Here is a 16,507-nt window from a genome sequence, read left to right as displayed (position 1 = left end):
GTGCCTGTTTTCATGGGTTAGCCAATTTCTCCCCCTGTATCTTTCTGTATCATAAGTTATGTAATGATTTCACCTTGAATTAGTCATGTGATGCATTCCTTTCGTAAATTTTCTGTATTACAGTGATAGCTGGGCAGCTAGAATGATAGATAGATATAAACTGATATTGCTCCCAGTGAATTGTTCATATGTGGTTCGCTGTGGGCCTCTGAAGCCTAAACATAACGTCAATTTCTATGTTGCACTTCTGATTAGTAAATTGTTCAGTTAAGATTATTCACTGTCAAAATGTAATCAATTAGTAAGTTATTGCCCGGCTCACCTGCAGTTTGCCTGGTCTAACCCAAACTACTACACTCTATTCTCGGCCTACCCTGCCTTGTTCCCAGTACACCCGATTTTCCCTGGACTACCCTGATGGTGTTTCTTGCCTGCAAGGCCTGACCTGACTTTACGATTTGGCTTGCACCCAACCCATTCCCAGTACAAAGTTTATTTTGAGTACAATATGTGCTTTATACTGTGTATCTGAAGGTGAAGTGCAAAATATATGTGTATATACAGGCAAATAGTGCGAGCCAAATTTAAGCTGCAGATTGCAGATTCTGTGCACCAAAGGACATACTGTTTCTTAAAAAAGCACAACGTGCCATAATTTCAATGTCTGATTCAACATGATTTTTATTTCGTCTGGTCTCATGTTGCAGCTGTGCAAAATGATAAGAATTTTACTGGGAAAATTGGAATTAAAAAAAAATTATATAAGATAAGAGGAGGTGGCACATATGGTGAGATGGGGAAATGCAGGGGATATGGTGTACACAGACTTTCATAAAGCCTTTGACAAGGTACCACACAGGAGGCTATTGGAGAAGATTAAGGGTGTATGGAATTATGGGAAAGGTAGAAATTTTGGATTATGGGGTATGGGAACAGGGCAGGCACATGAGATTAGAATACTGCTTGTGTGGAGGTTAAACACCAACATGGACTGACTGGGCTAAACAGTCTGTTTCCATTTCTAATTTTGATGTCATTTCATAATTGTAATCACAATTATAGTAATCAAATACAATACAAAACACATATGGTGCTGAAAACCAGCTTCAGGGTAGGCATTGGCCGAAGAGATCAGGAACGGATTGGGGTGGACACAGGTTATGGGGAGGGCAGAATGCCTCACCATGCTGTTGTAACCTGGGACCTTACCATCAGTGTTACCAGGACCTATCTCATGTTACTAAACCCCAGAACACCAAGTAATAAGGATGCAATTTGACTTACTCAGTCATATAAATTAGTGGCATAACATTTCTGTTATAAACCAGCATACTTTACTACCCAATGTTGTTTATGTATCTATATACAGATAGATAAATTATGGATCTGAAATGCTAATTTTTTTGATGTAAAAGTGATGTAGATCTGCCATAAGGGATTGGAATTTGAGGTGTGTGTCAGATACACCAGAGTTATTCCCATTCTAAAATATCCACTAAATTCCAGTAGAATTGGCTGTTGGCAGAAGATGTGCCCACCTTCAAAGTTGTGTCTGTATGAAAATGACAGGATAATGAGGGCAAAGCTGCAGACCCAGAAATTCAGCCATTTACACCTTACGTTAAGTTGTAGAACAAAGGGGTAATTTCACTGCAGTACTAGTTAACCAGAAATTGGTTGAGTTCACAGGCTTTGAATGTCCAGAAAACTTGTCTGAAGCAGCAGCTCCGATTGAAGTGATTTTACGTAACATAAGAACATGAGAAGTAAGAGCAGGAGTAGGCCATACGGCCCCTCGAGCCTGCTCCGCTATTCAATAAGATCATGGCTGATCATTGACCTCAACTCCACTTTCCTGCCCGATCTCCAGATCCTTTGATTCCCCTAGAGTCCAAAAATCTATCTAACTCAACCTTGAATATACTCAAAGACTCAGTATTCACAGCCCTCTGGGGCAGAGAATTCCAAAGAGTCACAACTCTCTGAGTGAAGAAATTCTGCCTCATCTCAGTCTTAAATGGCCTACCCCTTATCCTGAGACTATGCCCCCCGCCCCAGTTCTAGACACTCAGCTGTGCAGCCTGAAAGGATTCTGCCAGCTGTCTTTCAGCAGTTTGAGGCAGGGGAATCTTTTGCTTACCACCCTTCTGTTATGGAGTCCTTACCATGGGGTTCACTATGGGCATTTTCATATATGTCCTTACAATGGTGGAGGAGCAGGAAGAGGAAATGAGACATACAGGATAAGATAACACAAAAAGAGAAGACCCTTTCACCAGAGTCTCTAGACCATGGCCTTTTCCTTGATGATGTTTCAGCAGAGATCTGCTAAAGGAGGCATGATTCTGTAAGAACCCATAGAAAAAACTACAGGGTGAAATTGGTCTATGCCAGTAGCGTGAAATGGGCTCATAATGAATCGGCAGCCCATTTTATACCATATACCTGACTTTCTTTTCCATTGACTGGCATAGACCAATTTCACACTTGTGTATGTCATTAAAAAACTGACCTCCAAACACCCTCTCAAACACAAAACCAAACTAAGAACAGACAATTCTTGGAACACTGAATGTGGTAGATAAAGGAGTGTCTATGGATGTTATTTATATGGACTTCCAGAAGGCAATCATCAAGGTTCTGCATAAGAGACTGTTAACAAAAATGAGAGGGCATGGAATTGGAGGCAACCTATTGACATGGGCAAGGAATTGGTTAGGAGGTAGGAGACAAAGAATAGACTTATCATTTCTTTCCACACCATGAGTGGGACCATAAGGTCCTTTGAATGGGTATGTACTCAAATTGGCAGGATGTGGCTGGTGGTGTCCCCCAGTGATCTGCACTCGGGCCTCAGCTTTTCACTATATTTACAAATGACTTAGATTTAGGAAGAGAGAGCTGTATATACAAGTTTGCTGATGACACCAATTTAAGTGGCACAGTAAATAGTGTAGATGGGAGCAGAAAGTTGCAATGGGACATTGATAGATTAAGTGAGTGGGTAAAACTGGCAGATACCGTTCAATGTGGGAAGTGTGAGATCATCCACTTTGGAACCAAGAAAGATAGAACAGTGTATTTTCTAAATGGTGAGAAGCTAGGAACTGTCGAGGAACAGATAGATTTAGGGGTACAAGTACAAAAATTACTAAAAGCTAGTGGGCAGGTACAAAAAATAATTAAAAAGGCTAATGGAATGTTAGCTTTTATTTCAAGGGTGCTGGACTACAAAGGGGTGGAAGTTATGTTACAGTTATATAAAGCTCTGGTTAGACCCTATCTATAATACTGCGTTCAGTTCTGGGCACTGCTTCTCAGGAAGGATATATTGGCCTTGAAGTGGGTGCAGCACAGATTCACCAGCATGATATTGGGGCAAAATAGGGTTAAATTATGAAGACAGGTTGCATAGACTGGGCTTGTATTCCCTTGAGTGTAGAAGATTAAGGTGATGTAATTGAGGTGTTTAAGATGATTAAAGGAATTGATAGGGTAGATAGAGAGAAACTATTTCCTCTGGTGGGGGAGTCCAGAACAACGGGGCATAACCTTAAAATTAGAGTCAAGCTGTTCAGGGGTGATATCAGGAAGCACTTCTTCACACAAAGGGTAGTGGAAATCTGGAACTCTCTACCCCAAAAAGCTGTTGAGGATAGGTCAATTGAAAATTCCAAAACGGAGATTGATAGATTTCTGTTAGGCAAGAGCATTAAACGTCACAGAACCAAGACGGATAGATGAAGTTAAGATACAGATCAGCCACGATCTAATTGAAAGGCGGAACAGGCTCGAGGGGCTGAATGGCCTCCTCCTGTTCCTATGTTCCTGTATTATTATGTTCATATCAAAGTGGTTTGACAGTGCATGTATAGTTACAGCTGTTGCTTGTTTTTACCACTATGATTACACCATGTGCCTGTCTGTGCTGCTCTTAAACCTATTCTGCTGTTGCACCAAGGTGCACCAAGAGCTAGGGATGCCAGGGCTTCTAAATCCCTGGAGGACTCTTTAGCAGTCTCCACTGCAGGTTCATGGTCCCAGCTGGGTTGGCTACCGAGATGCTACATTTGAGGTGGACTCAGTGCCCCTGAGTTAGGGACGGGAAAATCAGCCAACATTTCCACTCCGCACATTATCTCATGTGAGGACAGGTTTGGGCTTGGCTGTGATGCTCCTTGTGACGGAATATTTCAGCAACACTCAGTGTCTTGATGTATACACAAGGAGTGGCCGTTTGAGTGAGGTACTGGAAGATGATCAGCACTCGTGGAACTGCACCCCAGCAAAGGAATCTAAACCTTTAGTGAGGGGAGAAAATTGGCAGAAAAAGAAGGAAAAGAATTCAACTTGGACAGATTCTCATATGAGCAATGTAAGATCATTAATCACTACAAACACCATCCTCATGCTCAGCTCAGCCTAGCACCAAACACTCTAAGGAGCACATGCATACATGTAAACAAACAACATTTCTCAGAACTCCGGTCCAAACACTCTACAGAGCTTGACAACTTTGTGGATTTATGTCTTCTCTGCCCTCCTTTTCTGAAGTTCTGGTGTGGTTCCATGGGTGCCACCTTCAGTACTTCGTCCAAGTGACCATTCTTCATGTGTGAGCCTAAATGATGAATGCTGGTAGTTTTTTGGACAGTGAAAGGAAGTGGTAACACTGGAGAGCCTGATACTGTCCTCAATGACCGCGCTTTCTAGCAGAGGCATTAGGAGGATCATGGCTAGTGCCCTTACCAGTTGAGTCATCAGAGAAGCATTCTATTATCCAACTTGTTCTTCTTTCATGTCAAAGTCTTAATATTGACCAGTATTACTGTGAGATTGAAAATGTAATTGAAAAGTTTTGAAACTAAAAATGAAAAAAAATGTGTACACCAAATGTTGAAGATCTTTTAACCTACACTCAGGACATTTAAAAAAAAATTCGCTTATGGGATCTGGGCGTCGCTGGCAAGGCCAGCATTTATTGCCCATCCCTAGTTGCCCTTGAGAAGGTGGTGGTGAGCTGCCTTCTTGAACCGCTGCAGTCCGTGTGATGAAGGTACTCCCACAGTGCTGTTAGGTAGGGAGTTCCAGGATTTTGACCCAGCGATGATGAAGGAGCGGTGATATACTTCTAAGTCAGGATGGTGTGTGACTTGGAGGGGAACTTGGAGGTGGTGGTGTTCCCATGAGCCTGCTGCCCTTGTCCTTCTAGGTGGAAGAGGTTGCGGGTTTGGGAGGTGCTGCCGAAGAAGCCTTGGTGAGTTGCTGCAGTGCATCTTGTAGATGGTACACACTGCAGCCACGGTACGCCGGTGGTGGAGGGAGTGAATGTTTAAGTTGGTGGATGGGGTGCCAATCAAATGGGCTGCTTTGTCCTGGATGGGGTCGAGCTTCTTGAGTGTTGTTGCAGCTGCACTAATCCAGGCAAGTAGAGAGTATTCCATCACACTCCTTACTTGTGCCTTGTAGATGGTGGAAAGGCTTTGGGGAGTCAGTAGGTGAGACACCCGCTGCAGAATACCTAGTCTCTGACCTGCTCTTGTTGCCACAGTATTTATGTGGCTGGTCCAGTTAAGTTTCTGGTCAATGGTGACCCCCCACGATGTTGATGGTGGGGGATTTGGCGATGGTAATGCTGTATATAGTTACTAGCTGGGGGAGCCCGGCGGTGCTGAGGCTTTTTGAGGGCATGTTGTTGTTGGAAGAGAGAGAGAGAGAGCGACTGGGGGGGAAGAGAGAGAGAGAGCGACTGGGGGGGAAGAGAGAGAGAGAGCGACTGGGGGGGGGAAGAGAGAGAGAGAGAGCGACTGGGGGGGGGAAGAGAGAGAGAGAGAGCGACTGGGGGGGGGAAGAGAGAGAGAGAGAGCGACTGGGGGGGGGAAGAGAGAGAGAGAGAGCGACTGGGGGGGGGAAGAGAGAGAGAGAGAGCGACTGGGGGGGGGAAGAGAGAGAGAGAGAGCGACTGGGGGGGGGAAGAGAGAGAGAGAGAGCGACTGGGGGGGGAAGAGAGAGAGAGAGAGCGACTGGGGGGGGAAGAGAGAGAGAGAGAGCGACTGGGGGGGGGAAGAGAGAGAGAGAGAGAGACTGGGGGGGGAAGAGAGAGAGAGAGAGAGCGACTGGGGGGGAAGAGAGAGAGAGAGAGAGCGACTGGGGGGGAAGAGAGAGAGAGAGCGACTGGGGGGGAAGAGAGAGAGAGAGCGACTGGGGGGGAAGAGAGAGAGAGCGCGACTGGGGGGGAAGAGAGAGAGAGCGCGACTGGGGGGGAAGAGAGAGAGAGCGCGACTGGGGGGGAAGAGAGAGAGAGAGCGACTGGGGGGGAAGAGAGAGAGAGAGAGCGACGGGGGGAAGAGAGAGAGAGTGACTGGGGGGGAAGAGAGAGAGAGAGCGACTGGGGGGGAAGAGAGAGAGAGAGCGACTGGGGGGGAAGAGAGAGAGAGAGCGACTGGGGGGGAAGAGAGAGAGAGAGCGACTGGGGGGGAAGAGAGAGAGAGCGACTGGGGGGGAAGAGAGAGAGAGAGCGACTGGGGGGGAAGAGAGAGAGAGAGCGACTGGGGGGGAAGAGAGAGAGAGAGAGCGACTGGGGGGGGAAGAGAGAGAGAGCGACTGGGGGGGAAGAGAGAGAGAGCGACTGGGGGGGAAGAGAGAGAGAGCGACTGGGGGGAAGAGAGAGAGCGACTGGGGGGGAAGAGAGAGAGAGCGACTGGGGGGGGAAGAGAGAGAGAGCGACTGGGGGGGAAGAGAGAGAGAGCGACTGGGGGGGGGAAGAGAGAGAGAGCGACCTGGGGGGGAAGAGAGAGAGAGAGCGACTGGGGGGGGAAGAGAGAGAGAGCGACTGGGGGGGAAGAGAGAGCGACTGGGGGGGGGAAGAGAGAGAGCGACTGGGGGGGGAAGAGAGAGAGCGACTGGGGGGGGAAGAGAGAGAGCGACTGGGGGGGAAGAGAGAGAGCGACTGGGGGGGAAGAGAGAGAGCGACGGGGGGGGGAAGAGAGAGAGCGACTGGGGGGGAAGAGAGAGCGCGACTGGGGGGGGTAGAGAGAGAGCGAGTGGGGGGGAAGAGAGAGAGCGAGTGGGGGGGAAGAGAGAGAGCGAGTGGGGGGGAAGAGAGAGAGCGAGTGGGGGGGAAGAGAGAGAGCGAGTGGGGGGGGAGAGAGAGCGAGTGGGGGGGGGAGAGAGAGCGAGAGCGAGTGGGGGGGGAGAGAGAGCGAGAGCGAGTGGGGGGGGGAGAGTTTATTTATTTTTTCAGGGAAAGACTGAAGTAAAATCTATATATAAAGAGATAATAACACACCGTGCGCCGCCACTCACCTGCTCGCTTCCCTGTCCCCTGGGATCCCTGTAGTTCCCGGTATTAAAGTTTAGGTTTTTAAGAACAGTAGAGAGCTTTACTCGGTAAATAACCAGTGCTGTGGTTGCACTGGCAGTTTGATTGGGCAATGCATCGGCAGATTTACTCTATATCTAACCCAGGCCCCGCCCACTAATGAGCGTTAGGATTGGTCAACAGCTAATCAGCGGATTTAGTACCAGATCCAAATTATGTGATTATATAATTTGGAGCAAAAGTAAAATCTTCAGTGGTGTTTTATTGGTAATTGCTGTGTCGGCTCCTTTCAGCAGCATTCTGATATCTGGACAGCAGACACTCCTCCCCCCTCCCCCATCTGCAGATCCAATGATGAGGGAGCCCCTACTGATTTCCACATCATTGGCTGTTCAGTTCCTCCACAGCAACAGCTAATTCTTGGTCTGTCAGAGACAGCAGCAGCAAACCCTTCTGATAAGCTGCACTGTGTAGTGCCAGTGACTAAATTGAAATGACTTCCAAAATTGGCTAGGCTCCAAACACATCAGAAAATGCTAGATAATTGACTGCTCAGCTGTTTGCAATGCAAAAGCACATTTTCTACACGATTTTTAAGCAATATATCAATGCAAAAATATAAATCGGGTTTAAAACTGAATGTATGGAATAAACAAAATCTCCTATGAGGTTATAAGGTTTCTTTGGGATCCAGAAAATTCACCACTCATGACTGGAATGTGGATAGCCCACTATATGTTACAGGGTCAAGGATACATGCTGGAATGTTTGTGTTGTAGTTTCAAACAAATTGTATTGTCCTTTTGATAACCAATGTTCTACACAATATTTTAATATCATCTCAATTGTGTAGAGTTCTGAGATTGAAAGTTGTGGAAAAAGCTATTATAAATGGGGGATTTGCTTCAATCTGAATGTAAGATTCTGAGCAAAATAATCATTTCTGTGGTACAGAAGGAAAATACTGAAGACAATCCTGCATTTTACAGGCATAACTGCGAGTCAGTAATCAGCTAAGTACCATAATCCTCCTTGGAGGGTAAAATCTTACTTGACCTCCAGCTATATACAGCACATGATAACAGCATTAAACTGTAAAACTCCTCACTCCTCCTCCCAACAGTCTCCACTGTAGGTCATCACATATCAAAGTTGGGTTGGTGGGGTTGATGTCCACTTTCTTGCTTTGCGATGGCTGTGCAGATTCCAATTTGCTAATGTGGATGGAATCACAATATATGGGGAGAATAATTCTGTGTGCAAAGCTCGGCAAGGCTGCAATTATTGGAAGCTTTTGGATGTAATTTTGCAGAGCCTGGGGAGATTAAAGAAAAGTGCTTGCCAGCTTGGATTTGATGCATTCTTCTGGACAGAATGCTCTCTATCTCCCAGATGTGCAATGGCAAATAGAAAGGTAAAGCCAGGTAGAATGTTTAACAAAAATAGAAAAAAAAGTCGTAATCTTAAAATGTCGGAATAAAACTGTGAGAGAATGTTACATGGACTTGAATTACTTTGCTGTTTAATGCAGTGTTTTGTGATGAGTAGTTAAACATTGTAGTGCTTTGATGCCATATTTTGTTTCACTCTCAGCTCAATTTAGGATTAATGGCAAATAAATAAAAATGCTCTAATATTTTGCATTTATGATGACTATGCAATAGCCTAATTAATGCTTGACCGTCTTCACAATTTCTAATTTTAATGTACAGGAAAGCATTGATTAAAATGTTTTAATTTTAACACATTGTTGTTGGAAAAGTCTCCCTGACTGAATGTGTTGCTTATTTCCATCCAGGAAGAGGAGCCCATCAACATCCAGGGAACACAATCAAAAATACGACCAGAGGGACGAGAGAGCAGATCAGTCACAGTATGCACTTTTGGAAAGTGCAATGCAAAGATCACCTACAGAATATGCAGACCGTGACAAGCGATCCCTACGTGGGTCACGGGTTTATGATGACTCTGAACATATTGAGTACAGAGAAAGCAGGGATTCGGGTCGTCGAAGTCGAAGAAGGTCTCAAGAGTTCCGAGATTTGGTAGATGAGGATATTGGTATACAAACTAGGGATGAACATGAAAGACAGAGGCGAGAGGAGGAGTACCAAACTCGCTATCGTAGTGATCCAAATTTGGCTCGTTACCCAGTCAAACCTCAACCGTATGAGGAGCAAATGCGGATACATGCTGAAGTGTCTAGGGCGCGTCATGAACGAAGACACAGTGATGTGTCTTTGGCATACACAGAGATGGATGATACACAAGTCTCAATGCATAGAATGGAAAGGCAATCAAGACAACGCTCTGCATGTGACCACAGAGTTCCTGTACAAAGTCAGCGTTCTTACTCTATGGAAAGAACTCAAGACATGCAAGGGCCTAGTTCTAGTTGGCAAAGGACCCCAAATCACAGTCCACCGACACCTAGGCGAAGCCCAATCCCATTTGATAGGAGTGACATGCGTCGTTCAGATTCATTGCGGAAACAGCATCATTTAGATCCAAGTTCTGCTGTTAAAAAAACAAAACGGGAAAAGATGGAAACCATGCTACGAAATGACTCACTCAGCTCAGACCAATCTGAATCGGTAAGGCCACCACCACCAAAGCCACATAAAACAAAGAAAGGAGGTAAAATGCGCCAAGTCTCATTGAGTAGCTCAGAGGAAGAGCTTGCATCTACTCCAGAATATACCAGTTGTGATGATGTAGAGATTGAGAGTGAAAGTGTCAGTGAAAAAGGTAAGCATTAACAGACTTTATTTCACTTTTTACTGGGTTAAATAATCTATGTAAGTTCTCAGTTTCAGTTTAATTAAAAGTAGTGATATTTAGCAGCACGGTGGCATAGTGGTTAGCACTGTTGCCTCACAGCACCAGGGACCCGGGACCCGGGTTCGAATCCGGCCTCAGGCGACTGTCTGTGTGGAGTTTGCACATTCTCCCCGTGTTTGCGTGGGTTTCCTCCCACAGTCCAAAGATGTGCGGGTTAGGTTGATTGGCTATGATAAAATTGACCCTTAGTGTTGGGATTAAATACGTGGGGTTATGGGGATAGGGTGGGATATGTGTTGGTGTAGGGGTTACGGGGATCGGGTGGGATATGTGTCGGTGCAGGCTCGATGGGCCGAAATGGCCTCTATCTGCACTGTGGGGTTTCTGTGATTCTGTGATTGTGAGATCAGGATGGTCACAAGTTTGATCCTTGTTCAGTGTGGAGTTAGCTGGAGAGCAGTACGGGGACTACAGTTGGCATCAGCACCTATGGGCTAAGAAGTTGAAATTCATTCATGGTGCCGTTTGCTGGTCATTAATGACTGCTGCTGGAAAATGGGATGAGTGGACTTGAGATGAGCACAGGATCAGGCTCAGTCATGATGCCTCTATGTCTAATAGCTTACTGACACACTCTAAAGATGAAGGTTGGAAACTTGGCACCCATGGAACCAAATCCCAATGGAAGTTAGTGTTTTCCAGCGAGAAAGGGAAAAGTTGAAGATGGAATTAAAAAAAAAAGATCTCTGTTCATAAAATACATGCAGTTTTTTTCTCAAATTACAAAATGGAGATATACAGCCATTGCTTACAAGTGCAGAGCTGATTAAGATGTCAAAGCTCATTTGGAAACTATTTCTTGGTTTCTGCAGTGTTTATTTTCCCAGATTTTCTGAAATGATTTTCATTTTGCTGTTGTTAAATAAATGTATTATATAGTCTGTGTATTGTCTAGAATGTAACTCCGCTCAGTGACTTTATCCAGCGGATAGCAGAGCCATACACACCAGGAAGATCCAGGTCCGATCACTGGTCTGCACTGAATTAGATGATCTCAGCTAGACTAACAGTTGGGGCCGATTGCTATCGAGCTGGAAGTGCACTAGTGTCAGATGAGGACCAGATCAGTTTTGGTTCTGATGCCTCACAATCAAATAGCCTGCCAACATGCACTGACTTAGACTCACAAATTAATAATGTCTGGGAGAAGTACCGGAACCATATTCCAGCAAGGATTGCATGCCTTCAGGAGAGGAAAGAGTAGAAAATTGCAGCATTTGTAGGTAAACAGGTTTATTTTGAAAGTGCTCTTTCTACCTTTTAAAGAATTGCATTCAGAATTAATCCAGGGGTATTCCTCATTATGAATGGAAAGTTTGTTTAACATTGGGCTAATTGTTTGGATAAACAGTGATATCTTTTTAAATGTCTGTGACAATTGTTACAGTATTGCTCAGAATAAATTTGTTGTCACATATACTTAACTGAGAAATAAAGAACCAGTTACTCCTGTATGCCTGGCTACAGAACACTAAGGCCGTACAAAGATATAGGTAACTCTAAAGTGTAAAGTCATAACATATTCTATTATGCCTCAATATTTTATTTTTAATGCGGGTGTAATGTTTTCAATTTGTAATACTGTATACCCAATGTAGATAATGTTGAAAATAAGCAATCTGCCTGCACCTCAGCTATCATAGAAATTTGCAGCACAGAAGGAGGCCACATCCTTGGTTTGCTGGTAAAGTACAGTCCTATCCACTTATCTCAAACCGATTTATGTTGACACCTGCTTATTTCAACAAAAAATAAAGTCCCAGTCGCTTCTCAGAACATTACTATCAAACACAATGTCCAGTTCCACATGTACGCTGACGACACCCAGCTCTACCTCACCACCACCTTTCTTGACCCCTCCACTGCCTGATTTGTCAGACTGCTTGTCCGACATCCAGCTCTGAATCAGCAGAAATTTCCTCCAATTAAATATTGGGAAGACAAAAGCCATTGCCTTCGGTCCCTGCCATAGATTCCGTACCCTAGCCACATACTACTACTTCCTATGTCTGATGTAGATGTAGAGCAACAACTATAATTTTACACTTAGGGGGTTAAACCAGATAATTGCATCAGGAGTAGTGGACTGTATCGCTGTGGTTTCTCCTTCGTATTTGTGAATCGGGCATTGAGTCGTTATGTGTTCCATGGTCTGTTCTGGGTGACCATAGCCGGTACACTGGAGAGTTTTTAATTCTCCATTTGTGCGTCAAGTATCCGCATCTGCCATGGCTTGTGCGGATGCAGTTTAGGGTTCCCATAAGCTTCGCGGAAGATTGAAGCCAGGGATCTTCCATGTCAGGTCTTTCATGAGATGTTTGTTTGTAACTTCTTGTGAACTCCATTCGACTTTCTAAGCATCACCAGGGTTTGAAGTCGCATTGTCGAAAGTTAGGCGCGTGGGTCCAAAAGGGCTTGTGGGACTTCAAGCGGTGTTGAGGGACATTGTTGAGATCCTGGTGGATGGGGAAACGTTCGTTTTTCACGATTCGCTGGACTTCCCGGAGGGTTGCAGCATCATGGCGAATGGATAGGAGAGTGATGTGCGACAGCACGGGCAGCCAGGGTGTTGGGGTGGACTTGACGATTCCAGTGATGCGCCCTAGCCACTGACTCTGTGCCTCTCCCTGGCTACTGTCTGAAGCTGAACCAGAGTGTTCGCAACCTTGGCGTCCAATTTAACCCTGAGCTAAGCATCAAACCCCATATTCTCTCCATCACCAAGACCACCTAATTCCACCTCCGTAACATCACCCATCTCCGCTCTGCCTCGGCTCATCTGCTGCTGACATTCTTATCCATGCCTTTGTTACCTCTAGACTTGACTATTCCAATGCTTTCCTGGCCAGCCTCCATAAACTTGAGCTCATCCAAAACTCTGATGTCCATAGCCTAACTTGCACCAAGTCCCGTTCACCCATCACCCCTGTGCCCGCTGACCTACATTGGCTCCTGGTCTGGCAACGCCTTAATTTTAAAATTCTCATCCTTGTTTTCAAATCCCTCCATGTCCTCACCCCTTTCTATCTCTGTACCTCCTCCAGCCCTACGACCCTCCGAGATCTGTGCGCTCCTCCAATTCTGGCCTATTGCGCATCCCCAATTCTCTTTGCTCCACCATTGGTGGCTATGCCTTCAGCTGCCTAGGCCCTAAGTTCTGGAATTCCCTCCCTAAAACTCTCTGCCTCTTTACCTCTCCCTCCTCCATTAAGACATTCATTAAAAACTACCTCTTTCACCTATCCTACTATCTCTTTATGTGGCTCGGTGTCAAATTTTGTTTGATAATTGCTCCTGTAAAGCACCTTGGGACATTTTACTACATTAAAGTCTCTGCATAAATGCAAGTTGTTATTGTTATGTTGATGTCGACATAAACTCTGGTATGCTTAATTTGCTGAATTTTTTTTAAGCCCTTAACAGTATTAAATGCCATCTTTTATTGCCACTTATGTCAATAGACCCTTATCGTCACGTTACGATGAGGGTAAATCTGCCGAAACAGGGAGGAAGAAAAATACAAAGAGCATCATTGCGCGTGTGTTATTGTCGCTTTTTCCTTTAGGATTGTAGTCTTTTCACCTTCCGTTATCCTTTGATAAGAGGATTCTGCGGGGGTCCGGCTACATTAGAGGATTGCCGATACTCCTCCCCCACCCCCCTCCCGAAGCATTGTTATTTCCTGGTTTGACAAACAGCTATTTTGGTTGACTAACTCTACCCAGTTGGTGAATAGTAGTTTCAGGGAAACAAAAACATTTCTTTTACATATAATTTTGACGTTGGTTTGAGAAGCCGCAAAAAGCTGATAAATCAGTTGAGCAGGTTTCAGGATAGAGAGTGAGAGGGTGAAAGTGAAATGTCAACCATGAATTCCAGCACGGGCTCGACGGGCCGAATGTCCTCCTTCTGTGCGGCAACCATTCTATGATTCGATGAATCCCAAGTAGTAAGTGCCTTTTCTCTTATTAAGAGCTGTATTTGTGGTGAGAAAGCAAAGCTTTGAATGACTAACTGAACCTAGATCTTCAGGGAAGAAAATTGAAATAATACTGGAAAGGAGAGGTGCGGTGGGACAGATACGGAAATCTGCGGCTTTGTCTTGCTTATGTGAACAAGCTGCTTATCTCAACAAAATTAGAATGGTCGTCAACATATTGACATAAGTGGGTAGGACTATAATTGTGGAAGTGTTTCATCACGCTACGATGATACCTTATTAAACAAGTGAAGAAATTGTACTTTGTGTAGCAAGCCACTCAAATTAGATTTGTCGGCATCTCTGTGGCCTTATTTGCTACTTTGTAATATGGCTTCTCCAAGAGGGCATTAGCGATTGCGGAGATCAGCCTAATCACTATCAGCTTTTCATAATCAGGACTTGTGCACATGTGTGTCTGTGTGTGTGTGTGTGTGAAGATGCATTAGTTACCTCTTTAACCAGAGATTGTCAACTTAAAAATTTTTACAGTGTCCTTGTTTGAAAAGCATTGAAGGGCAAGTTATCTGCTAGTGACCAATCTACCACTGAACTTTTCGAAATAACACCTAAAATCACAATGTTCCCCAATGCAAAAGCAGAAAAAGGAGCAGGCAATTTGTTTTCAAACTTTAGATGACATTAGTCAACACCTCAAATACAAACAGAATACACATGCCAGTGATGAGGATGGACCATGTCTGTAATCAACTGTTGCAATCTGTGGCCATGTTTGTATCCTCAGACAGTAAGGTTTGTCTTTGTTCTACATCATGTTCTTTGTGGTGTGGCTCAGTTGGTAGCACCACCACCTCTGAGTCAGAAGGTTGTGGATTCAAGTCCCACTCCAGAGACTTGAGCTCAAAAATCTAGGCTGACGCGCCAGAACAATACTCAGGGAGTGCTGCAATGTCGGAGGTGCTGTTTTTCGGATGAGACGTTAAACTGAGACCCCGTCTGCCCCCTCAGGTGGACGTAAAAAATCCTATGGCACTATTTCGAAGAAGAGCAGGGACGTTATCCCCGGTATCCTAGCCAATATTTATCCCTCAATCAACATCACTAAAAAACAGGTTATCTGGTCATTATCGCATTGCTTTTTGTGGGAGCTTTCTGTGCGCAAATTGGCTGTCGCGTTTCCTACATTACAACAGTGACTACCCTTCAAAAAGTACCTCTGTAAAGTGCTTTGGGATGTCCGGTGATCATGAAAGACGCTATATAAATGCAAGTCTTTCTTTTTTCTTTCTTTTCTTTTCGACTGTTTGGGTAGCTCAGCCTTGGGTAGACTGGTTTGATCCTCACGAGTGTTATTTGCAGGTGCTGTAAAAGTAAGCATTGATAGAACCGAATATCTTTGTCAAGATATTCATAGAATCAATTAGCAATCTTTAAGCCTTTGTTGAAAAGATTTATTTTGTTTGATTTTTAGAAAGAATCAGACACTAAAATGCTATGCTTTAGATATACAGTGGCTGTGTAAAATTCTATAGTTGTGCAATATTCTGAGATCAGTCACTACCCTACGACTAAATGTAATGACTGATAATAACTTCAGTTAAAGTTGTCAACATGTAATGGAATAAATTAGTGAATAATCGTATCAGTTGACCACATAGGTAGATGATGAAGAGAAGTTACAAAATGGAAACAGGCCATTCGGCCCAACCAGCCCATGTTGGCATTTACCCTCCACTCTTGAAGCTTTCATGTACATTTATATGTATGTGGAAAAATATGTTCTGTACTTCTGAACCCAATATCCAAAGAATCAAAGCCACATTTCTATTGAATTTACGATAGCAAAATACTGCAGATGTTGGAAATCCGAAATAACAACAGAAAATGCTGGAAAAACTCAGCAGGTCAGGCAACATCCGTGGAGAGAAATTTGAGTTGACGTTTCGGGTTGGACCCTTCTTCAAAACCCGAAACGTCAACTCAAATTTCTCTCCACGGATGTTGCCTGACCTGCTGAGTTTTTCCAGCATTTTCTGTTGTTATTTCTATTGAATTTGATGTGTTTGCAATACCTAGTTAAATAGTATTGCTCATTGATTTATTTTCACAGGGACTTAATTTCTGCAACAAATACACAAAATCCTTCCATTTTCTTCTTTTGGAAGGCATGTCTGATGACTCAAGTGGACCAAATAATAACATTCTGCAAGTTTTGAAAAAGCTTGGAAGTTCTAACACTGTCAAGGGTACAAGCACTGAGAGGAAGTCTGGTATAGTTCCAGCACACTTCTAGACCTTTTTATACCATAGAACTGATTTGAAAAGCGTAGACTTGAAATTTTGCCCTCCTGCTGCTAAAATTATCTAATTTATTCTCAGTGTAGAAGGGTTTTGTCAGCAGGCTG

General features: G+C 44.3%; 1 protein-coding gene across 1 annotated transcript in view; it reads left to right on the top strand.

The window, feature by feature from the left end:
* LOC147115112 (regulating synaptic membrane exocytosis protein 2-like) overlaps positions 1-16,507 on the top strand; it is a 347,939-nt gene that overhangs the window by 54,220 nt on the left and 277,212 nt on the right. The window contains exon 3 of the mRNA XM_085993402.1: positions 9,120-10,069. Coding sequence (XP_085849528.1) covers positions 9,120-10,069 — 950 coding nt within the window. The remainder of the gene's footprint in view (positions 1-9,119; positions 10,070-16,507) is intronic.

This window comes from Somniosus microcephalus, chromosome 7 (genome assembly GCF_052327205.1).
Source record: "Somniosus microcephalus isolate GS21.2 chromosome 7, FLI_Smic_1.0, whole genome shotgun sequence".
NCBI lineage: Eukaryota > Metazoa > Chordata > Chondrichthyes > Squaliformes > Somniosidae > Somniosus > Somniosus microcephalus.
The sequence above is the reverse complement of the archived record's forward strand: the minus strand, read 5'-3'. Positions and strand labels throughout refer to the sequence as shown.